General features: G+C 45.8%; 1 protein-coding gene across 5 annotated transcripts in view; it reads right to left on the reverse strand.

Moving 5' to 3' along the window:
- Positions 1-684: 684 nt before the first annotated feature.
- Positions 685-25705, reverse strand: part of BCL2L11 (BCL2 like 11) — a 45184-nt gene continuing 20163 nt past the window's right edge. For all 5 annotated transcript variants that reach the window (XM_066377700.1, XM_066377697.1, XM_066377695.1 and 2 more), the window contains 2 exons: positions 16497-16603; positions 685-4106 (listed from right to left, as the gene is read on the reverse strand). In XM_066377700.1, the coding sequence (XP_066233797.1) occupies positions 4008-4106; positions 16497-16603 (206 nt within the window). In that variant the 3' untranslated portion in view covers positions 685-4007. The remainder of the gene's footprint in view (positions 4107-16496; positions 16604-25705) is intronic.

Here is a 25705-nt window from a genome sequence, read left to right on the forward strand (position 1 = left end):
TAAATGTACATATGTATATTAATTGTATGGCCAGATTCATGTATTGCTTTAAAAATAAAGCTTAGCTATGGTCTTGAACCTTTCAAGTACTAAATCCAGAGTAAAAGTGGCAAGTTACACAATTACTTATTTAGGATGTTGTAACCCATAGCCCCAAATTAATTAGCCTTTAATTTCTGCATCCCTGTACTAGCTCACACCCAATGCACAGCACATGCCCAACACTCAGTGGGCCCCTTGCAGGTTGGCTCACAGGCAGGCCTTGCTGTTCGTTCCCTGCAGTCAGGGTAGGCGCTGCAGACAAGCCCTTTCTTCTGGAGTCTAAGTAGACTTCCTATCTTTTGGGTTTTCTTCCAGTAGTAAGCGGGGTGAGGAGACAGGGTTTCTGCTATCATCACTGATCAACAAGGTCTGGAGCCAGCTCCCAATACCCCCTCTACCAGGTGTTGAGTCATATCTGAACACGTTGAGTAGATACTGCACTGTCTTAGTCACTTCTCTCTGAAGAGTGGTTTCCTTTCGCAAATAATACACACGATCATCTCCAAGCGAGAACTCACAAAACCTACATGTAGGTGATCCACATGCAGTGACTGAAAGGGCAGGTGTGGGCGTGTACATATTCACATACAATTTCAGCTGTCCCACCATCATCTACAGAAACAAATTCAACAACTCACCAAAACCAGTTGAAAGTTTTATTTATATAAAATTCATTAAGAACATAAAAGATTGAGTTTCTTAAAAAAATCTGCAGTTATTTACAGCAGTATTGCACAATAAAGTGGCAATTACCCTGTCAAAATTCATCAGTGCAAAACACAAGTGAGCCAGGGAAATTGCAATACAAATGCTACATATGCTGGGTCCAGGAACACGTTAGTGATGAATCAGTATACACACAGATCAGTGCTCTTTGTAAAGGAGTACCTGATGAGTTCGGATACAGTAATGAGTGGTCACGAGACCTGGACATAGAACTTAAGAGAGGTTCTAAAGTCTGGAATTGCCCAATACAAGTAGTCACTTTATTTCACTGGGCGCTTTGAAGACGCTTCTTGCATGCCATGGTGTTTGGAGTAGAACAGAAGCTACCCCAGCTGGTTTAGCGTCGTGTGTGAACCCATCTCTGCACACAAGTGTATGTGTGAAGTACATACACACAGGCACCAGGCTAAATCAGCAGGGATGACAGACCATCTACACTGAACCATGACAAAGTCCCTTCCACATCGTAACACCACCCTAGTGGGGCCTCCAACCTCTCTTGAAGCAGAAGGATATCAACCCAAAGAAGCAGGCTGATCAAATGAGGGACCAAATAAATGGTTCAGGGCTGGGGGGGCCTGTACAAGTAGCTCCTGAATACAACTTAGTCCTCACCTCAGAGCACAGGAAGCCACATGGAAGGTGGGGAAACACAGCTTAACAGTTGCCACCAAGGGGTTAAGTAGCATTAGGGGTCCTGAAGTTGCTCTGGAAGAGGGAACCACCCCTCCCACCTAACCCCTACCTTCTGAATACTGAGCTGTCAGGTATATATTTTCAATGAAAAAATTGGTCCCAAATGCTGAAAACACATTTTTTTTTCCCTTAAAGACAAGGCCTGGAGTTAATAAAATTTGCTTCCATGAGAAGCTAGCTGTTTTGGAACAAATAGAAAGTCCCTGGGTATTTCTTGGCAAATTCTATAGCCTGCCAGATTTATGGTCTCTCAATGGTGTCTAAACATGGACTTTATCAAAGGATCGCAAACCCCAAGAATTTAAACCCATTTGATCAGGAATACCAGGAACCGAAGCTGGAGGGCCACCCCAGGAAGACCACGTGGCCTGCAGAGAGCTGACTAGTCACTACCTCAGAGTTAAAGCAATTAATAGGACAGTGGGGGTTGAGGTGTGTCAGGGAGATCAACATTTTCCAGAACTCAAGACATTAAATAAGCAGGAAATAAATACAATATTTCTACAAGTTACAGCACTATGAACCAGTAGGACACATTACATAGAAAAGGAATCAACAGTATTTACAATCCTTAATTCTGGAAAAGTTTAGTAAAAACAGTGATTTTTTTTTTTTTTTGCTCATTAATGCTGTACAAAATTTTACAAGAAAGGTAAAGGAAACACAATTGCACGCAGACATTTGGCTCAGTTGATAAGTCATATGATCTCCTACTCTAATAAATAGTCAAAATATGTACAATATTAAGGAAAGAAAGAAGAAGGTTCAACTATGTACATTTTTTATTAATCAGAAGAAATTTTACCTGGTTTCCCCACAACCAAAAAAAAAAAAAAAAAATCTTCATAAACTTATTTCTAGGCAGGAGCACAGGTAACTGGAAGAATCACTCATGAAGTTATTTTGGGTATGTTTATTGCATTTCTGTGATAATCACAGTACATTTTCTACAAACCTCATATGAGAAGAGGTGGTAAAGGCACAAAACCCGCATTTCATAAGTTTTCAAAAAGGGAGCTAGTTATTTTTTCTACAAAAAAATAAAAGAAAAACAAAAAGTAAAAGGTATACCATCATAGGTATACTTTCTGCAAGAAGCATCTTGATAAACAGATACATACAGTACAGAGACATTCAGTCATCTCTCAAGTCTTGGTGCAACATCCTGTTCTTAATACTTCTTTAAGTCACAGAATCCATTCCTCACAAGCTGCGCCATGGCCAGCTGCCGAGCCAGAGGTAAACCAGCACAGGCCGCGAGCCCACGGCACCAGGCTGCGTCCTGCGCTCCTAGAAACAGGGTAAAGTGCTCCAGTCTGAGAGACTGGCACGTGAGTATGGAGATCCTGGGGGGGGCGCGCCCCCAGAACCAAACACATCTTTGGTGTGTGTGTCCAGCAGGCCCACGGCCGCAATTCGACCACCACCTCACTTACACGTGGCCTGTGTGACCTGGCAAGGGGGTTCCAGACCTATCAAGAACACAAGCTGAGACTGAACACAGTTTTAAAAATAGTCAAGACCCCAAGAAGATATTTGGGGAAAAGAAAATTTTAAAAAAGGAAGAATATGTGGGATCAAATATCTCTACCTAAAGGAAGAAGCGTATATGTAATATATATATATAACACATATATACATATATATGTATACATATATATTTATATAAAACAATGAAGCTACACACAATGAATTTCTCTAGTCAACATAAAAACACTGGTCTTTGATGGGCCTAAAGCAAATATAATAGTTGTTGGCACTGTTGACTCATTTGAAAAATAATGTATTTCTCTTAAAAAACTATTTCATGATCTGAGGTTTCAAAAACTGGAAGAGCTACAGGCTTCCGAGATGATCTGCACCTTCCTCGCCCCTTTTCCACTCTGTCTCTCAGCTGACTGCCTTTGAAATGACTGACCACCCCAAGTGCCCACACTCACTGCAACCCTCACAGGCCAGTGTGGACGAAGACATGGACGCACAAAGGGAGGCCTGACAGGAGAAACAGGCGGCAGACATCTGTCAGAAGGGACCGTTTCAGACTTAGGCTTGGAGGAGTATTTCATGGCACTACTCAGAGCAGAATGAAGCTTCTCTTTCAAAGTGGATATAGAGAAGTAGGAACCAAGTAGTGGGCATCAAAGGCCAGATCAATTCTGAGTTGGATGAAAAGTCAGAATGCCCATTCTTGCATAAAATCCTGCCAAAAGAACCATGATTTGTACATATTAAAAAAAAAAAAAAAAAAAAAGAGCCTCTGAGCTCTGGCCAGGTAGCTCAATTTCTCTCTCTCTAAAACCAATTGAAAATTTTTAAAAAGATAAGGGGGGAGAGAGAATTTGTTTTCATTTACACTCACAACAAACTCCGTTATAGACTTTGCCGTGTGGTAAGTCACAGTTCGGTGTGTCAGGACACACCCGCCCCTCCAGGAAGCCACGGCAGGCTGTGTCGCAATGGCTTCAGAAGGCTGTGGTGCTGGACCTGTCAGCTTGAGTAAGTGAAATGTCTGTACACGTCTTGGCTCCACGGGGAACCCGTCGTCACTGCATCCTCCACACCAGACGGAGGATGTAACGCAACAGTCTTAAGAAAACCATTTGTGGGTGGGCTTCTGCTCCTAGGTAATTGTTCAAAAAGACCTGAAATGACAAAACAAAAGCTTCTCAGTTTCTGGGCTTGCATTGAAGTGCGCAACAAACCCCCGTCTCATCAGCCATGGAATGGAAGGCAGCCCTGAGCGCCGTGCCACTGAGGCCCCATTCTCCTGGGATGGAGAAGGGAGGGAGGGCCAAACCACTCCAGAAGGAACAGGTACACTGCATTATCTTCTTCAAAGACAAAGCAACCAAAAGAATATTTTTGGAAAACTCAGAATCCATCCTGGCACCTCTGTAAGCCCCCCTAAAAACCCCATGTTCTTGTCACAGGCGATGCCAACACTGGCCAGAACCACCTCCGTCAAGAACTGCCCTGGCTGCTGGGAAAGGGGCACCCACCTCCACGCTGGGGAAAGGCTATCCGGGCCAACTGGAGCTGATGTGCTGGCGAGGGGTGCAGGGCAAAGAGGAAAGAGGAAAGAGGGAATTTGGTAGATGCAAACAAGCTAATGACTCAAGTTACTGACATTCCAGGATGTTTCAGATGCCCCTGAGGGTAAGTTTCTGGGCTGTAGCTTCCACGAGAAGCCAGTGATCTGGGGTGACATGCTCCGTGAGGATTAAAAATAGAGTAGTGACTGTCCTGACGTGCCGCTACACCGGGCTGTCTGCGGGTGGTTCCACTGGTTAACACTTTGGCCCAGCGCCGTGCCCATGTCACAGACACATGAGAGTCCCCTCAACCCCTGCATCCCACTGTGGGGAGCAGCACAGTGAATAAAAAGGACTCTCCACCAGTGACCCCATGTTTACAACAAGCCGAGAAACTGTGCACAGCAAGTCGCCAGGTTCCTGACAGATCCCCGGCCCTCAGGGCCCACTTCAGCTCCCCTTTGCGGATCAGTTCCAGTGTCCATTCCAGCAGCCCGGGTGATAACGGAGCACATCCAACTCCATGCCAACAGCTACGGCCATGTACCTGGTCAGCTCTGCAGGCCGCCCTAGTCGAGTCCTTAATGGGAACCCACACCTGTGACCAGCACCCTGTTCTGTCTAGGGAGGCGCCTCACGCCCCACTGGCCATGCGCTGGGCTGAGGACGGGGTCCCGTCTCCCAGCCCGGACCACCCACACGATGCTGCCAGGGCTGCTCCCTCCACAGCTGTTTCCACCAGAGCCCCCGCCAGCCTGGCCAGGGCTGCTCCTCGGCCAGGCACTGCCCTTCTCCTTCCAGGGCCGAGGAGGAAAGCAGCGTGCTGTCAGCGATTCCTGCAGAGAGCTCCCTAACCACAGGCTGTGATTTTATCTGTCACACACCCGACTGCTTTGTTTTGATTTAACTTTCAAAATTACTTGGCTCCTTCTGTGTGAGAAGCATTCAGGGGAAGGTTAATTTTAGTTAGACTAATATTAATAGGTTGAAAGAGGCTTATTCAAAATAAAACCACGACTTACTAAAGTGAAGAGTGGGTGTGCAGTTCTGGGCTCAGCAATCTCTCTGAGATGGGAGATCTCACGTCAACCAGGTATCGATGCAGCCTCAGCACGATGGAAGAATGGGGCAAAAATGACACCAACCAGGGAACCGGTCACATCAGGGACAGACCTCAACTGCCCACTACTTAGTCCACTTTATATTCCAGAACGGGCAGCGTTTGCGAGAAGACACCTTCCACCCCATGTTGAGAGCAGTAGGGGAAGATGGGTTGGGACAGTGCTGAGGGGAGAGTCCCATCATGAGAGGTCTGCACAAGTTTTTAGAGTTCTGCTTGCATCTCACTGCGAAGGACGTGAAGGAGATTCAGATTCAGACATGCTGGGAGAGGCTGATGCAGGATTTGTAGCAAAAGGAACACCCTCCCAACTTCTGACAGATGAGAAGATGCTGCAACATCTCAGCCAGGATGCCAGAACACCCGCTCTCTCAACACGCGTGACAAGCACACACTTTTAAGCCTGTGAACAATTGCTTTTGGACAATATTCAATGGAGGAAGCCATTACCATGGATTCCAAGAGCTGTGCCAGCCCAGAAAACCCCTGACAGCTGGCACAGCTGGCTGAAGTTGCTGCTGGCTCTCTGGGTCCAGCCCCTACCTCAGAAACAGCTGGACTGGCAATCTGCCTCCACATGCTCATTGCCCTCCAACACCTGCACTGCACACCCAACTCGAGCACGCTCTGGCCATGATGATGCCAACACAGGGCAGGTGGCACGAAAGCCATGGCCGGGTTAGGATGCCCAGCTCCAGCCATCAGCGCCATGCATACTGTGTGGCCCAACCACTTCTGGCTTCCAGGACTGTGAAGGAACACATTTCCGTCCTTTAAGCCCTGCATGCAGGCCTCTGTACACAGCCGGAGCTGACTCCCACACCCTATCATTTCTACTCCTTCATGCTCTAAGTGAAAGACAGTACCTCTTAGATTGGGGTCATGTCACATGGTTGTATATAAATCATAAAAATACTTTAGAAAGATATATTACAACGATTCATTGAAAGCACTAAGTAATCTACTAAGTACAAACAATCTGAGTACTATAGTTCTTCCCGCTGCTCACAACCACTCACAGTCACAGGTACCTGTAGGGCCCATCCCTGTGGAAAAATGTATCTCCATGGTCTAGATCAGGAACTGCATTATTTGGGAAAACTGACTTTATGGCCAGCCCACGTGTCTGCAAGGTGACTCCTTCAACATCCAGCTTTGTGTCTCCCTCCAGGAATCCATTCCTGATAGTCCATGTTCCTCCCTGCAGGGTCAGGGCTCCTGCAGCCAGCTGGCACTGGGTAGGGCAAGGCCCAGGGCTCCAAAACTAGGTGTGCTGGGCAGTACCTGTGTCACCTGCACCAAGTACAGCACAGCCCACCCTAAGGGACAGCAGTGGTGCTGTCTTCAGTGAGGATGGCCCATAAGAAGCTGCTGCTGTTGCCTCAACTCTGGAAGCAGAAGTGTTTAACAAGTTCCCACCTTGAGGATGGAAAACATCTACACATTCTAGAGAAATACAAACTGACAGCAAAATAGACTGAAGACACTGAGGCTCCTTCCTGTCAAAAGAGAAATGCAGGCCTGGCCGGTTGGCTCAGTGGATAGAGCATTGGTCTGGTGTATGGATGTTTGGGTTTGATCCCCGGTCAAGGTACACATGAGAAGCGACCATCTGCTTCTCTTCTCCTCCCTTTCTCCTTTCTCTCTCTCTACCCCTCTTGCAGCCAGTGGCTCAACTGGTTCAAGCGTCTAAGGCACTGGACAATAGCTTGGCTGATTCAAGCATTGGCCCCAGATGAGGACTGCTGGGTAGATGCTGGTTGGGGCACATGTGGGAGTCTGTCTATCTTCCCTCTTCTCACTTAAAAAAAAAGATAAACAGCTCCTCTTTTATATGGGGCTCACACTCTGGTGACAATGCCAAACAACTAAACAAGATTCTAGGACAAAGCCAATACAGAAATAAATAAGATAGCAGAGAAAGAAGAATTTGGCAGAGGTGGGTGGAGCCCTAGAGGGCTGGATGAGAAGGCTCAGGGCCAATCCCATGCCGAGTCCTGAAAGAAGAAAGTTATTCAGAGGAAGGAAAGGAGGACAGGCCAGGGGGAGACCCGCGCGAGGAGAGGCAGGAAGGTAAAAGGGCCCTACAGTAGGGAAGGAGCAAAGAGCTCAGTAAAAACCATACTTTAGACCAGGGGGTCTCAAACTGTGGGCTGCACAAAATTGTTCGGCGGGCCACGAGTTTGAGATCCCTGCTTTAGACGATGCCTAAGTATTCCACTTCTCATAATAAACAGCAAAGGAAAACTGCGCTAAATTTTAGGATGTTTTAAGAATAGTCCCTTAAAAATAGCAAGACAATGGATTCATGGGCTCCAAGTTTCCCTACGACAGGCTAGGCACTTGTCATTGAAGATATGAAGAGTATCTTTGGACAGTGTCAAGATCATTCAGTAGGAAATGGCCCACATGATCCCAGGGACACTGGCTCACCTGGGCAGCAGTGAGAGGAGCTGTGCTGAGGGCACACTTAGAGCAGGATGCCCACCCGGTGACTCACCAGGGCCTGGGAGCAGTCAGCCAGGGAGGAAGATAACCGGGTCCGTGTGCAGGGCAGGAGCTGGGGCATTCCACAGCCCCGAGGCAGCGCGTGCAGCAGCCCAGTGCATGGGGGATGGCACCACAGCACCAGCCACCACTGAGGGCCATCTTCAGCTTACATCCCAAGTTACACTGGGACAACCAACCAAGTACTAGGGATTTTAATTACATTTTAATGCTTCCTTGCCCAATCTAGGGAAGCAGGTGTGTGGGCAACAAGAGGCCTTGTACCCAGGCTGCCGGAGGAACTGGTGAGGCTGACCACTGCAAACCTGCCCCGTGCAGCTTCACTCTCTGCAGAGAGATGAGCCAGTCTCTACAAAACTGCCCCAGCCACACCAGGCCTCCAGACTCTGTGGACCCTACCTTGGAGACAGGAAGAATCACCCACTAACAGAGTACTAACACAGGCACACTGAGCATTACTTGAGGGGACTCACCATACAAAGCATACCATGCAACAAAAGAGGAGAGGTCAGAAATGACCTTAAGAGAGAAGCTGACCTTGGGAACCAGGCTGAGATCTGCTGTAACAGAGTTGCAGTTAAGGTAACCAGGGAAACATGACACTATCCCAATCAGCACATCAAAGAAAGCTCATCACCAAACACTGAGAGACAAGCCCAAGGCAAGGCCTACCTACAGAACTTGACTCAGGGCAATGTTTTAACTTGCTCAAAAACTCGTTTATTACAAGGTTTCAATACTAACGCCCAAGATGTCCTGAACTTTACCTTCTGTTTTAAAAATAGGTATCTCTTTAAGTGGTGATATTGTAAGAGACTGAATTCTGGACTGTGAGACTAAAAAGGACCCTGACAAAGAGACGCTCCAGTTCTGGCTGGTGGGGGTGCAGCGTCTGTCAGAATGGCACTGCCGTGGCATCTTCTGGGATAGGGCTGAGTGCTGGCACAGTCAGACATGACAAGTTGGGGCAGGGACTGAGAAGAGTAGCCCCAGTGATCCCAAGAAAAGACCACCATCCCCTGCCCATTCATAATACACCAATCTAAACAATATTTTTAAGTTACGTGCAAATGAGACAGGTTGGAGGACAAGGAACCCTGTGTGATGAGTACAGTGTGGAGGTCTCTGGGGAGGTCTGGTCCTATCCACTTTGAGACCAAGAGCCACAGCCACGCAGCATCTCAGCCTGGACATTATGTGGCTCCACATCCACCAATGTTCTCGGACATCAGGCCGAAGTTGCTGCAAAGCAGCCCAGAGACCAAGTTCACTTTCTATTTGTCACCCAGACAACATGGGTATTTGCATAGCTTGTGCCCAATGCCAGTGCTGTCAGCACAGCTGTGAACAGGGCACCAGGGAGCCCCTACCCTGCTCGGAAGCCAGGAAGGAGCTTGCTAGGGCACTCACCAGAAATCCCAAAGCTACAGGTGATCTCCCCTGGCAGTGACGTGACGTTCAAATATCACAGCAGAATGACATCTGCACGAATGCTACTTTCCTCCTATTTTTGATGCATCATTTCAAAGACACTGTCATAGTCAAGGCCTAGTATAAGACAACTAATCACTCCTCCAGTTAACCTTAGTCGGGCCTGTCACGTACTGGGTTTTTTCCAAACCATCCTGGCCCCGGCCCAGAACCAGGCTAGCTGGAATGAAGTGCCTATATCACCTGGGAGGAGCTGCAGCACATGGACCAATCACAGGGAGGCTGGAGATGGCGCCACATGTCCTGTGTGCATGCCATCAGCTGCAACAGAAGACGCCGAGCAAGAACACAGTATTCTGAAATGCCCCAGCCTCAGAAATATGCTAATGACACACACACACTGAACACAGCTCAAAACTCCATGCACTGGCTCAGCTGGGCCGGGTCCAGTGAGGGTGATAAGTGAGGCAGGGCGTCTGCGGGGGGCCCGGTCACACCTCAGGGACATCTTCATTTCCTCCTCAAGAGATTAAAAGCCGCTCCCCCAGGACCTCTCTAAATCCCCCTCCAGACACCTGTGTCTCCTCTGGTTACGTGTTCATGGCCCACGTTGCCCAAAGGCAAGGCTGCTGTGCAGGTGTCCCCACCTGGCACTCTAAGGGAGCAATCAGCAGTATCATCAGCACGAGGCCACCAAGCAGTTTAACATGCACCAGTGCTCGACTTCACTTCATGGCATTTACCCAGACAGCACGCACTGCAGGCCCGGGTGCATGATGTGTCTAACCAGCAGAGAATTTATAAACCAGACAGGTGAATAGAGGTACCAGCCCCTCTCTCTCCAAGCTCCAGAGAACTGAGAAATGTTTTAATTTATAATTCAAAGTGACAAAAAACAGAATGCTAGGACAAAGAGTAACAGTGTTTTCTAGCTCTATGTCTAAATACTCTAGTTCAACCTTCACTACATGGCTAAGGGACTGACTGACAGTGGGGACCCCGTGGATGAATGGCTAGGAGGCAAGGAGCAAGGTCTGACCCCAGGGTCCTCACAGTTGGCTGTGAGCTGTGTTTTTTTACATCACACTTTATCCTCAAAAGCCACACAAAGCCTCATTCAGAAAACCTGCAATCCACCATCGTCACTGAGGCCAGCTGAGGTATCAGAGAAAGACACACAGCGGAAGTCACAGGAAGGACAATTCTGCAGTCCTAGGCTCGGCTTCCCGGGACAGAGTCACTGTTTTCGCCCTCTTGCTGTCCTGGCAGTATGGACATGGCACAAGGCACAGGGCGCAAGACTCTGAAAACCGATCTCTTAAGTGCCTCTGCCAACTCCAAGGAAAACACTTGCTAAACCTGAAACCATCACAGCAGCAGGTGCCAAATGACCTGACCCAACTCATCACTCTTTTGTATGACTTGATGCAAGCCAAGTGTTGAGACTCATCATCCTCTGAGAGGGGTCTCTTTCAATGTAATATCTGATGTGCATATTTACCATTATTTATATCTCAGTAGTAAAAAAGCAGTTTTACTTATTAAAATAAACTCCAATATTCAATGAAGGCCTAACTAAATAGGATGCTGTCTGAGAACATGCACCTCTGGGTTTATGTGCAGTTTATGCTATGACCAAGTAGGCTACAATGCAGACCTCACTCCCTTGTACATTAACTATAGAAGAATGTCATTTATAGTAACAATTATGAGACAGCACAGGGTTTGCACTTGTTAGGAAAGACAACACAAAAATTTCAAGTTCATGTAGAGCTCATGAAAATGTTAAGGTGTTGACATGTCCATTCAACTTCTGTTTCTGTCAGAGCCAGTGTGGGAGCTCCTCTCTCTCAGCTCTGGTTCAGTGCTGCACTTCTGTCTACAGGTCTGTCCTTTGTTTTGTTCCTACACACGCCTGGGAAACAAGTAGGAAGTAGGCCTTGTGAACAAAACATACACTGTTTCTTGTGATCAAGCAATGAAAGGGATTTCATCAACCTCTTGGCTCATCTATAGTCTGTCACAGCTTTGAGTGCTTGTCCCCTGCAATGTCCACCAAGGCATCCAAGTCACTGTTCACTAACAGCAGGAGAACCATGCACTGAATGACTAAAGCTGAAGAAGCCTTGGTACTGGGTGTAGGGGACACGTGGGCTAGAGCAGTGGTCCCCAACCTTTTTTGGGCCACGAACCGGTTTAATGTCAGAAAATATTTTCACAGACCGGCCTTTAGGGTGGGACAGATAAGTGTATCACGTGACCAAGACAAGCGTCAAGAGTGAGTCTTAGATGGGATGTAACAGAGGGAATCTGGTCATTTTTTTAAAATAAAACATTGTTCAGACTTAAATATAAATAAAACGGAAATAACATAAGTTATTTATTCTTTCTCTGCGGACCGGTATTGATCCGCGGCCTGGGGGTTGGGGACCACTGGGCTAGAGGATGGGCTAATTACCCCCAAGAGCATGAACGTGTTTTCATGTCTCAAGGGTCCAGCACATGCTTAACAGCTTCAGACTGCAATGCAAGCTTGCTCAGAGCCAAGAATCCTGTCCAAGGAGACGCCATCTTGAAACCCGCTGGCAGCAGACGGCACCCTGCGCCCTTGGAGGACCACAGCCCACGCTTGCTGACGTGACACTTCCTCCACTAGATGACACGGGGACCTGGACCTGCCCTCACGCAATTTCTCAGTGGTGAAGAAACTAGCAGAGGCTATTCAGGAATAAAGGGACCCCAGGTACCATCTGTGAGGAAGAGGTGGAGTCAGTGAGCAGTTGGTGAAGCACAGGCAACACACTGCACCACTCACTGCCCACAAGCTACGCCCTGTGTCACAGAGCCCTGACTGAGACCAGCCTTTCTGACAAGTCCTGTCCCTGGACGGTGACTGCCAGCCTATGCTCATCTGTGGCCTCTGCCCTCCCCTGCAAAGTCCCGGAGCTCTAAGAGTCAAGAGACTGTGTGGGTGCCATCTACAGTCCCACAACATGCTGTCCAGGGGCCCGTTACCAATGTGCTTTCATGCTCAATAATGTGGTAAAAATGCACTAGACCAGTGGTTCTCAACCTGTGGGTCACGACCCCGGCGGAGGTCGAATGACCAAAACACAGGGGTGGCCTAAAGCCATCGGAAAATACCTCTGCACTAGACAGTAACCAATGGCCAAATCTACAACAATTTGAACATCAAAGTAAGTATTGAGCGTAACCCATAATAACCCACTGAATTAAAAAAGGGATCCATGAACTTAAGTTGAAAAAGGAAACAAACACAGATGGGAGAGTGGAAAACTCTTCGTCCTCCGCACGCCTCCCTCCCGTTACAAATGGGAAAGTGCTGACTGTAGCTGAGAACACTACCTTCAACAAGAGCCACGGGAGCAGGACACACAAACACCCTGTGCCTCCTGATGTGACGCACTGCGGAGGACACATGTCACTCTGTTGGCACAACTGGTAATGAGAATAAGGCCCATGGATTACACAACATTACTGTAACATTGTTACCGTCTGATTTTGGTGACTACACTTAGCAAGAGAATATTCTTAGTCTCAGGAATTAGTAAGAGTAAAGGTGTGTCATGTCTGTACTGTATGTCCACAAACTTCAGAAAAATATATGTACATAGGTCCGAGGGGGAAAGTCTCAGAGCACATGTGACTGAAAGTTGACCGGGGGACTTAGATAGCAGACAAGAGGTTTCTTTGTAGCATTCTTGCAACTTTCGTGTAGTCTGAAATTATTTCAGAACAAGTTGTAAGAATAGCCTGGATGTGTAGTGATGAGGCTCCTACCAGATGGAAGGGAGGGGGTGTGATGTGGGGCAGTCACACTGAGTCGCAGGGGGAAAAGGAACATGCAATGGACTTGAGCTCACCTGTGCCTCTCACTCCCGCTTCCCAGATTCAGACTCCACAGCTCTGTGTGACTCGCTGCCCCACTGCCCTGACGTGGTCTGACCACATGACAACTACATAACAACTTCCTCTATTGCTTAACTGGAAAAACAGCTTTACAAGCTCGTGGCAATCAAAGGCCAATACTTCAGAAAAGGAACTATCATGGCATTACAGCAAATAAAGACACTGAATATTTAAAATGCTAACATCCGTCATAAAGCAGCACAGTGTAGGACGCTCTCGCTGAGAGGAAATTAATGGCTTCTGTGTGAAGCCAGCACACAGTCAACACATCACTTTCCCAAATGGCTCCCGTTTCCTCCCAGGTTTCTCCCCCTCAATATGCAACGGTAAGCCATCAGTGTGACTGCAGACAATGGACTCTTTACACTACCAAGGCAGGATCTGTGGCTTCGGGGGGTCACTGCCCCGAGTTTGGGAGTCTAGTGTTTTGAACTAGCTACTTATAAAAATCTGGAAAACATATTTCCCTCCATTTTATTATTTTATTTTCTCTCCATTTCAGAAAAATCAGGTTATAACCTCGAGTCTTTCTGCCTCTATTCCTCTACCCGGTATCCCAGCCAACTTAGAAATGAGTCCTTCATATTAGCAATTGCACTCTGGCATTGATTCACAATGATAAAATATAGCAAAATACTGCAGTGAGATTTACATTTATTTTAGTAAACACAATGAGAATAGGTCACACATCTCAAAAAAACAGACACGACCATCTTAAACTGCAACAACATTGGGAGGAGGGGGAGGAAGGACAGGACTTGATAGATGCTGTCATCTTACCTTCAGTGGAGAGACAAGGGGATGAAGACGACCTAATGGCCTGTGTCTCATTTGCCTGTGACCAGAACTGCTTCACCCTTTCAACAGCTACATGAGGGGATGGCTGTGCTCGCGCCCTCAGCCCACGTCTTATCACTAACCCCCTCAGGCCACCATGGAGGTCCGTCACCCACACCTATCTGGACATGCGCAGGGAAGCTTTGCAGAGTCACTGGTATTTCATGTAGGGTTAACGAGACACTTTTACACAATATCCTTAAACACAGTGGCTCTGTGGCCAGAAGCTCTGATCCAGTCCCTGGGATGCAGTGTGCTGATGTATCTCGGTGTCCAGGGTTTCCAGACACTCAAGGCACCAAGGCCCAGAGCCTCATCTCTCAGGCAGCCCTACTCAAGTCAGAACTGGTCCCAATGACATCTACAACCTGGTTCTAGACAGGGAAGAAGGCAGGCCCAGCCCACTGGTCAGTCCATTGCCTAGATTCACCCTGACTGCCTGCCACGCTCACCAGTGACCTTCTCCTGTTGGACTGTGGGCACAATCCCAGAATCAGGATTTGGATCTCTCCGGCCCACCCTCCCCCAAAAAACCTATATATCAATATATACCCTCACCTCAGGGTGAGGACTGAGATCCTGCATATATGGGGCTTGTTCCTCCCGAGTCCCTCCTTGTGCAGCAGGAGAGCCCAGCCTGGCCACATATAATCACAGTAATACCCCTGCAGAGAAACCATGGCGGAGGAAATGGGGAAACAGGCACTATCCTGACACCTTATACAACAGTCACTCTTACAGAAAACAATCACCGTTTTGGATCTAGGCTGAGAAGAAACTTACGTTTTGTGAACTGGTATGAGGCAGGTATAGGATGCCAAGCATTTTGCCAGCTAAAGACAGTAAGGAGCATAAGAAATTCCTAAGCGACAGTCCCCGTTTAATGACAGAATCATAACTGCAGAAAAATTTCCATCAAACACACACCCTCTCTTCCATAGGAAGGTATGAGGAGACTCCAGTGTGACTTTTCTGAAAGTCCCTAAACCCGTTAAGGAGTTTCAACACTGATGAAATGAAAGACCCTCTTGTATTGGGAAACTGTCAACATGCGTTTAAAAAAGCTTGACAGGCATTGGTTAAGTATATGGGCAGGAAAGCGAGAATGATCAAAAGCAATGGAACAGTTCACATCCACTCACTCAGCAACAGCACTAACATTCAGTGCAGGATAGAAACACTGGGGTGCCCTAAGCATGACCTCCCTCAAAAGAAGAAAAGCTTTAAACACAGCTTTAAGAGGCAGGTACTTATAGAAAACTACAGCGTTCAGAAACAAAGGAGCCAAAAGGTAAATGACACAGTGAGAAAGAATGGTATTAACAATTAGTGCCTACAAAATATGATTTAAGTGTCTTCCTTTTAGGTAAATCAACAGAAATATCTTCATATATAGTTGCTTAGGAAAAAATGTAAACCAGTCAGAATTACACGATATCACACACTGGCTAGTGAGCCCCTTACAGAAAATAGTCTAACACTCTAAGAGCCCCATTTAACTCTCAGAGTTAAAGGCTACATATTTTTAAACGTCTTCACGGGAAAAAGATGTCCAAATGGTAACATATACCGACACTGGGCAGAAGAGAAAAGAAACTCTATCTACAGAATAAGAGATAGGGCTTCATTTAAAAAAACGAAAGAAAGAAAAAAGACAACAGCACACCTCAAAATTTTAAGTGGTTGTCAACTTGGGGTAAAAGTTTTACACTCCAAATTACAAATTATTAAAAAAATGGCCTCCCAATCCTGCTCTCACCCCTGTCTCCAGTAAATCAAAGGATCGTTTCCTTGGCCAAGGATGGAAGTCATTTTAACTTTGATCCAAACTGCCTAAAATGGGGTGCAGACATGTGTGATACGGACTGAAAATGATGTTAACATTTATGTGGGACTATTTCAAAGCATATAAATAACCCCCTTCTTAGCCTGATGGTTTAAGGTTTGTGCTCAGGAAACCCTCTGCCCCCTCATACTGGGTTCTGCTGAACTACCATCACTTCAGTTCAACCATAACACAAGTAGAAAATGGGAAAGGAGGAACAGTGGGAGGTCTCACAAAGGCAGTACCTGTCATTTTTCAGAACCAGCATAGGATTACTAGTCATTTATGTTATATGGCTGGGAGAGGGAGGGTGTGAGGAGAAGAGGAGTAAGTAAGAAAACCTCATTACCCTCCGTGGGTAATAGGCGTTGAATTCATCTCCAATCCGCCGTAACTCTTGGGCGATCCACATCTCTGGGCGCAGGTCCGCAGGGAGGGCCTGAAACGGCCGCATGGCTGCACCAGAACAAAAACAGAGTCACATGGTTTCTATGGGTCTCTTAGACAGATTCATGGGCCGCAAGCCCCTGTTCCGTGCGCATTCATTTTTCTAGAAGCTCCTAGACTTTGAGAACTACAATAACATTTCATAGATCACCGTGCACGGTCTGCCATGTAAGTCTAGTTAAAGATTAGGGATATGGAATAACTTCCTTCCTTAAAACTGGAGAGTCATCATTGCCAAATTCAAAATTTCCTGGCAGCCCTGACTGCTGGATCAGCGAATAGAGTGTCGGCCCGGGTTCGATTCTCAGTCAGGGCACTCAGGAGAAGTGACCATCTGCTTCTCTCCCCTACCCCCAACCTCTTCCCTTCCCTCAGACAATGGCTCAATTGGTTCAAGCACGGCCTGGGACACCAACGATGGTGCTGTTGGAGCACATCTGCTTCAGGCACTAAAAATAGCTTGGTACTTGAGCATTGGTCCTAGATGGTGTAGAGAGGTAGATCCTGGTCGGGACACATGTGGGAGTCTGACTCACTATCCCCCCTCCTCTCACCTAAGGAAAAAAAAAATTTCCTGGCCAATCAATCACATACTTCCACTTCAAGAAGGCAAATACACACAAAAATGGTACAATAAATACTACTAAAGAAATACACTGAAAACATATGAGAATATAAACACTGTGGTTGTCAGTAAAATAACCACTTTGATCTTAATACAAGGTAAAATTCCTAGGAAAAACTTCAGACATCACAGAGGATGCTGAGGTGAAATGGTTGTTAGAATAAAAGTGAAACCTGAGAAACGGCAATAGGCAACCTGAGCGGCTTGTTTCTATGGAAGTGGGTGCAGTGACATGGCTGTCTTCACGAATGCCACCACAGGCCCAATGAAAGCTCAACTGCATGTCCTGTCTCAATATTAACGCAGCCAACAGCTTGGAGTCTGCAACCCCACACAGGGACAGAAAGTGTTTTTGGTGCAAAGGCAAAGCCCTTTTTGGTGAAGAAAAAAGGAGGCTCCCTTTACATTAAGCCAGTGGTTCTCAAAGTGTGCTCCAGGGCGCACTGGTGCACCCTAGAAGATTTCCAGGTGTGCCCTATGGTATTCCACAGAAATATGCTGGGGACCAAAAAAAAAACCAACAGGGTTTTTGGAGTTTAGATTTTTGGGGGACAGAGGTGTGGGGAATTGGCTGTAAGCTGACAGTCTGCCTAACCCCCCCCACCTCACTTGCCTGATTAGGTTGCAAAAGGCTGTTAAGCTGTGGTGCTGGATTGTTTACACTACCTGCCATGTTCCCCAGAAAGACTGGAGGCAAGTTTCTTCTATCCTTTGTTTGGTGTAAAGTTAAGATGATATGTATGGTGGGGGGTTCCTGCACTCAACACAATTAAGAGTAAAAAGAGGAATTGTTCAATGAATTGACGCGGAAATGAGAGTTTGCCTTTCAAATAGATGCCCAAACATTGAAGAAATCGCTAGGACACATCAGGTTCATGTTTCTCATAAATGCAAGAATGAAATAACTTAACATATTCGTGCCGGGACCTGCCGAATTTACTAAATCTCACTAAGAATGTATCTATCTATATAAAAAGGTAACTTTTTTGTCATTTTTTTTATTTTTTAAGCCCTCTTTTTTACAAATTCTAAAAAGCATAACTCAAAAAATGTAACATAAAAATGTTTTTTAATGTCAGAGTAAATTTAATTTTGCCGTATTTATTTCGTTTAATTACCATAAAAGCACGCTTGGACTTTATATTTTTTTCTTTAATATTTGACTTAATTATTATAACATATTTCTTAGAAATTTGTATATAGCACGCCTACAATTATTTGTAGGATTTTAAATGTGCCCCGACTTCAAAAAACTTTGAAAACCACTGCATTAAGCTGTCACTAATGCCCACACCCACTCGTTAATGGAACCATTAAAAGTCATGTGACAGCCAAAAACTACAGGGAACAAAATGCAAGTCATTGCACCACCCAGTACCCAGGGAAGCCGGCTCCACATGCCGCTGTCCTCACTCCGAGGGCAGCACAGAAAGATGGCACAGGAAGCGATGAGGCTCAAGGGCAGAAACCGCTCATCGCCTGCAACATGTTAACTTTTTTTTTAATTTTCAAATTTTATTTAGAGAGTTAACTTTAACACAGCGACATTGATCTACAAGAGTACATAGGTTTCAGATAAACATTTCTGTAATATTTGAACTGTTGATTATGTTGTATACCCATCACCTAAAGTCAAATCATTTTCAGTCACCTCATATTTGTCCCTCTCGACATCCTGTCCTCCAACCCTTCCCTCACATCCCCTCCCCCACATAACCACTTCACTTTCATCCACGTCCACGAGTCTCAGTTTTACATCCCATCTATGTGTGAAATCATACAGTTCTTAGCTTTTTCTGATGTACTCACTTCATTCAGTATAATGTTCTCAAGGTCCATCCATGTTGTCATAAATGCCACTACGTGATAACTTACTATTAAACTGAGCATACTGTGCTCACTGTTATACATGCATGTTCCATTTCAACCACTGCAATGTATTTTAAAACCTACAGTAATCAGCTCTTATGAAAATATGCATATAACTTTCAGCTTTGTATTTTTGTTAAAAATTTTTTTTGTATCTTATCTATTGTTATAAATAAAAGTGATCTCGACTCATAGTTTCTATAAAAGCACTTAAAAGTGAATGCTTTAAAGCAGGCATCCCCAAACTACGGCCCACGGGCCGCATGCGGCCCCGAGGCCATTTATTCGGCCCCTGCTGCACTTCCTGAAGGGTCACCTCTTTCATTGGTGGTCAGTGAGAGGAGCACTGTATGTGGCGACCCTCCAACGGTCTGAGGGACAGTGAACTGGCCCCCTGTGTAAAAAGTTTGGGGACCCCTGCTTTAAAGAGTTTTAACCAAGTGTTCTCAAAGCTCCTGCCCCATCCTATCTGTCCCCCAGCTCTTAGCCAAATGAATTTCACAGCGATCCCACAAACGCAGCTCCCGGGGTGGGGGTGGGGAACGCGGGAGAGGGTGAGCACAGGTGAACTCTCACATTCTCACATCCTCTCTGGAACACCCGCACTCTGAGGGAGGCCAGAGGGAAAACTGCTCCGAAAGGAAGACATGGCAGAGGGTATAAGGGCTGAAGATGGGGAACTTTTAAAATAAGCCAGGTGCCCTGGAAACATACATCCAAGTACATAAAAATCACTTTGGGCAGGCAGATGCAAACTGCCCACATCTGCAGGTAGCCAGGCCAACCAGTGGGACACCTCTAGGTCACTTAGAGCCACCATCACCCACCTCTTCTGGGCTTCACAACCCACTACGCACAGTTTTAAAACAAACCTGTTTTCAATCCTAGAGTTAAAAATGAAGAAAATGACAACTATCCAAAGAAAATCTGTGAAATACAGATTGTGTTTTACAAAGATAGTAAGCTGGTAAAAATTGCTGCAAGTTACCTCTGATGATTAAAAAATCAAATATAGTCACTAACTTATCAGCAGCTGTTTGAACGCCCACGTGCCAGAGACTGTCCTAGCAGGTGTTCTGGGCACAGCAACCTAAGAAGCCAAGACCTGCCCCCAGAAAGCTTACATTATTGTGGATTAAATGCTATTTTAACTCCATGTTGTTTCCTCTGGGCAAGGACACTTGTAAGTACACTGCACTTGATATAACTATTCCCCCAGTTCCTTTCCCAGCAGTAGTGGAAGATTGCGGCACGTATGTGGTTTGAAAGTTTCTGTCTGGCTCCTGCTCAGGCTGGCAACCAGTACACCCCACAGCCAGTCCAGACAGATGTCAGCTTATACAGAACAGGGCCCAGAGGTCTAGGGAACTGGTCAACCTGGCCAGCAGCTAAAAAAGAAACATGGTTGGCTCAGTGGTAGAGCGTCAGCCTGGTGTGCGCAAGTCCCGGGTTCGATTCCCGGCCAGGGCACACAGGAGAAGCGCCCATCTGCTTCTCCACCCCTCCCCCTCTCCTTCCTCTCTGTCTCTCTCTTCCCCTCCCGCAGCCGAGGCTCCATTGGAGCAAAAGATGGCCCGGGCGCTGGGGATGGCTCCATGGCCTCTGCCCCAGGCACTAGAGTGGCTCTGGTCGCAATAGAGCAACGCCCCGGATGGGCAGAGCATCGCCCCCTGGTGGGCATGCCGGGTGGATCCCGGTCAGGCGCATGCGGGAGTCTGTCTGACTGCCTCCCCATTTCCAGCTTCAGAAAAATACAAAAAAAAAAAAAAAAAAAATGACACAAACAAAAAAAAAGAAACATGGAACCTTGCTGGTCAAATCCAGCTGTTCCCCTTAGAGGTCAAGGCCCAGCTGCTTTAGGGAAGAAGGTGAAGGAGATAAACATGCATTTCCTTTCTATGAAAAAAAAAGTTCAGTCGCTTAAATAAGTTATCAAATAAATACACAGACAGAGACACACCGCTGGGGTGAGGAAGGGTGATGGGAGGTGGTGTGTCTGTGTGCAGCCCGGGACCTGCATGCCACAAGCTCCCCACAGGACTCTGGTGCAGGCAGGCTGAGATCAGACCCTGGGAAATACTGAGCAGAATGGGAGAGGTCCCGGAGCCAGACATGTTTTCAGAGAACATTTATGAGTGAGGAGTCACAGTGCCAAGGATAATGGATTAGATCAGGCTGAGCACACACCTACTGGCCAGGACATCAGGTCAGGGAGAGAGCTGCCAACCATACCCCTAAACATGCTGCTGTCTTAAAGGTGATCTAGGGGAGGGATAGACAATGTAAATTAACTTCTTCAGAGGAGACCGATCTGTTGGAGCTACTCGGACAGCATCTATCAATCACCATTTGGCTTTTTAAAGAACTAGGCCTTTTTTTCTTTCTTTTTTCGAGAGGCAAAAACTGTTTTGGTTCCTTCAGTCTATAAATCTAAATTAACGACCAACACTCAGCCTGTAATAAAACCTAGCAAATATGTACACAGACTGTATGGTTATAAAGATACAAATTCTGTTATGAGTAACTTAAGACATCTTATTCCTATATTTTAAAAGAGCGGTCAATCTCAGGTAACAGTATGTTTTTAAACATAAATTCCAAGACTATTTCTGAAGTAACAAAATATATTCTCTTTTCGAGGGTAGGAGCTCTTCCTATCATTCTTTAAAATTTTTTTTCTGTGAGATCGAAGACTATGTTCTAGGCCCTGGGGATATAGAAGTAAACAAAATAGATGAAAATTCTTGCCCTCATGAACCTTACATTTCAATTAGAGAGATACAGACAATAAATATAAATAAGCAAATTATAGAGCAGCTTTAAGGTGGCACATGCTATGGCTTAAAATACTAGAACAGGGTGAGGCAGAGCAGGAGGGTTGGGGCCATGGTCAGAATAGATCTCACTTTACAGGGTGGTATTTGAGCAAATATTTGAAGAACATATAGTGAAAAGAAAGATAAGAATGATGAGACCCACATTAAATAGATTATAGAAACAAAGTGTTTTATAGTAAAATGGCTGAGAAGCTGAGTTCTGTTATGGAGTAAAAGGTCCATGTAACTCATTCTTCACTGGGAGGTCTGAGAGATGATAAAATATCTAAAACTTAATTACCATCTCAACTGTTAATCATTTTTTGAAACCCAGCATTTACTGGTCTCATAATTTCCTAAGGGAAAAAAAAATCCATGAGGTATATAATTAATCCATTTTTCTATATTGAGGGGGTAGGTAAAAAAAAGGACATTTGTCAATGCCACAGAACTTCAAGTTACTAAAAGATGTTAGTTATTTAATAAACAGACTGTTCTGGTTCAGCTACAGAACTATTTTCCAACCATACAGTAATTTCAAACCTTAAAAGCTCAGCCTCTGAAAACATTAATATTGTGGTTAAGTGGCTGATAGTGAAATTAAGCTGGGGCTTTCGGGAAGGCTTTCTGTAGCACTGCCTGCTAGGGTGGGAAATAAAAACCCAGACTGTCAGTTCACAGTGAGCGCAACATCAGTCAGCCAAAACTTCTGGTTTTTACTGAACGCCCAACCACTTCAACACCACTGTTACCAAGGCAGGTGTTTAAAGGCACTGAGATTCACTGCCACTCTTTTGACACCCAGATGTCCCTTCCTCTGTGGGGTGCTGTGAGAAGCCATCTAATGGGCTGTGCGTGGTGAAGGATGTCATGACACACCTGCATTCCCACCCCTGTTGTCTTGGCTCAGGGATGGGACCAGTACAGCTCTCACTCCTGAGGGGTGGTGGCCATTTGAGACCGTTTGAGTCCCCATCACGTCACTACAGAGTGTCAAGGGCAGAACCAAAAACCATATTAAGATTCATAGAAACACTCTACACTGTCTTCAGAAGCTCAGTAATTTACAAATACTGGGCAGAATCAAGATTAGATTTTAAAGTGACCAACATGGATGAAGCTGTGACTCAATACTTGTCTCAGAACTGAGAAAGGATGCCTGTCCCCATAAAGACATGAAATGTATGATTTTTGAGAAATGACTGTTTTCATTTTAAATACAGAACAGAACATACTTGGGTAAATAAGTGAACTCAGCAGGGACTGTGGGGCTGCCCACTTTTACTCCCCGAGCGGAGTCTGATTTAGCCAAAAGCTATAAAGGACCCTCTAAAGCAGTGGTTCCCAAACCCCAGGCCGTGGACCGGTACCGGTCTGTGGGCCATTTGGTACCAGTCTGCAGAGAAAGAATAAATAACTTACATTATTTCCGATTTATATTTAAGTCTGAACGATATTTTATTTTTAAAAAATGACCAGATTCCCTCTGTTATATCTGTCTAAGACTCACTCTTGATGCTTGTCTCGGTCACGTGATACATTTATCTGTCCCACCCTAAAGGCCGGTCCGTGAAAATATTTTCTGACATTAAACTGGTCCGTGGCCCAAAAAAGGCTGGGGCCACTGCTCTAAAGAACCATTTCTTTGTAGGCTCTCAAACCAGCACTAAACTAATTCAAAAATAATTACTCCAAAATGTTCAGAGGAAGCACTACCTTGGCAGTTGGCCACATTCATGGGGATAAATTAAAAACCCTGGGGTGTTTGTTTACCCCAATAGTCTGCTTACTTAGGTGGGCATCTGCAGAAAGATTGATTCGCTGAGAATTATCTACAGCTGTCACCTGCTCCGGAATCCCAACTGAGCCACAGGGGAGGTGAGCCACAGGGAGGAGGGCCGCTGTCGTCATGGGAAGTTGTACTGCAGTCAATTCTGCAGATTCACCCCCAGTTCTATAGGTTCTGACGTCAATGAGCCAGAACCCAATTTTATACACACTTCTTTCCTGCGGGGTCTACTTCTTCGCTTGCATCGTTTTGTGTTTTTGGATAAACCCTGTATCAATTCCATGGAGCCACTGAATGAAAGTGAAAGTGATTAGAAATTAAATAAAGCGACAGTAGTGAGCACTATTGCTCATGAAGTTCCTACTCAGTGCTCCCTGGTACCCAGTGTCAAGCGTGGGTGGTAGCATGAAGCTGAGACAGTGCTTTATGAATACTACAGGTGTAGGACGGAATACTACAATGGTGAAGTTACAAGACGTAGCCAGTGTTTCTCTATGTACTCTTGTGACATGCACGGACATTGCTTTCATGTGGCCATGAGTTAAAGGCCAAAAGAGCCTGCTTTGATTAATTTCCAGGCTGGCCATGTAGAAACTGCCAGTAAACCAAGACTGTGAGGCCAGAAATTAGCGTTCAGCGTCGTTCCCCTCCCACCACTACCTGTCTCTAAAATAAACTGAAACTCTAAGAGCAGGTTAACCAACGTGTTTGGCCTTTCTCTTTTACTATTCAGGATCGGAAGACCTCGTTATTCACTCTGCTTGCATGGTCTCACACATGTTTACATTATTTGCTACAAGCCAGTGACATGCCAAGAACACACCCGGATTGAGATTTATGTTCAAAGACGTATCCAGCTAACTCCTGGTGACAGTAAAGCCCAGCATCTCACACCAGGGGGAGGCATGTGACAAAGCCTCTGCCCCTGACATGTGGTGGGGTCTGGCCTGGGTACCTACTTCGCAGACAGGGCACTTTTCCCCACAGTATGACAGTCCTACCTGATGGGCACAGGGTGCTACAAAGTTCTTCCTCGCAGGGAACTATAATATTCCCTTACAACCACGACCCCCATCTCAATTCTGTCTCCTGGGGCTACAGAGACAGTCTATGATCCCTCTCAATCATTACCCTGCTTTTTAATCAATGAAGCTGCCACTACCATTCCCAAACCTGGTCCTGAACCAGCTCCTTCAATGTGCCTTCTACCATGAGCACTGGGAAGACCCTGCATCACCACTCTGGTCCCCTTGTGCTCCAGAACCCTGCTGTTGAGAGGGGCACGTTACGGGGTCAGCCCTGAGTCAGGCGAGGGTGCACTGACTTGGCCCCACTGACCAGGGCAGCTGCGGCTTGATTTCTATAGTCCTGGGTTCCTGCTGGACTACAGAGAATTTCACTGCCATCTTATTCTGAAAAATAAAAATAACCCCACACTCAGTACAGTCAAAGGAAGACCAACTCTGAGCAGTAAGATAGTCATGAATGCTGAACCCCTTCTCCTGACAGTGCAGACAATGTCCTGTACTGACAGTTTATTTCATCATTTACTTTACCACAACTATAAAAACAAATGCATTTTAGAGAGCCTTTCAAGTAAATACGCAACTCTGGACATTAATTCACTTAAGACCATTCCTCAGAAATAAACTGTTAAAAGATGTGAAGTTACTAGCTTTTGTTAACTATACTGTTGTTCTTAGCCAAAAATCAGAGCTTGGGGAGGAAATGTAAATTTAAACTACAAATATAAAAATTCTTGACTACAAAGTAACTGTGACTTCCTCTATGAAATTTAACACTGGCCACAGGAAACAGGTGACAGAAATCTCTTCGCCTACATTCACATTAAGGGTCTTAAACATCACTGCATCTGAGCTCAATGATAGTGAAGACCAAGGCATGGGGCAGAAACAGAATTCTAAACAGCTACATCTTAAACAGCTTTTAAATTAACAACTGTAAAAGTCTGCCAAATTCATTTACTCAGTGAAAATGACAACGGTATATGA

This window comes from Saccopteryx leptura, chromosome 3 (genome assembly GCF_036850995.1).
Source record: "Saccopteryx leptura isolate mSacLep1 chromosome 3, mSacLep1_pri_phased_curated, whole genome shotgun sequence".
Lineage (NCBI taxonomy): Eukaryota > Metazoa > Chordata > Mammalia > Chiroptera > Emballonuridae > Saccopteryx > Saccopteryx leptura.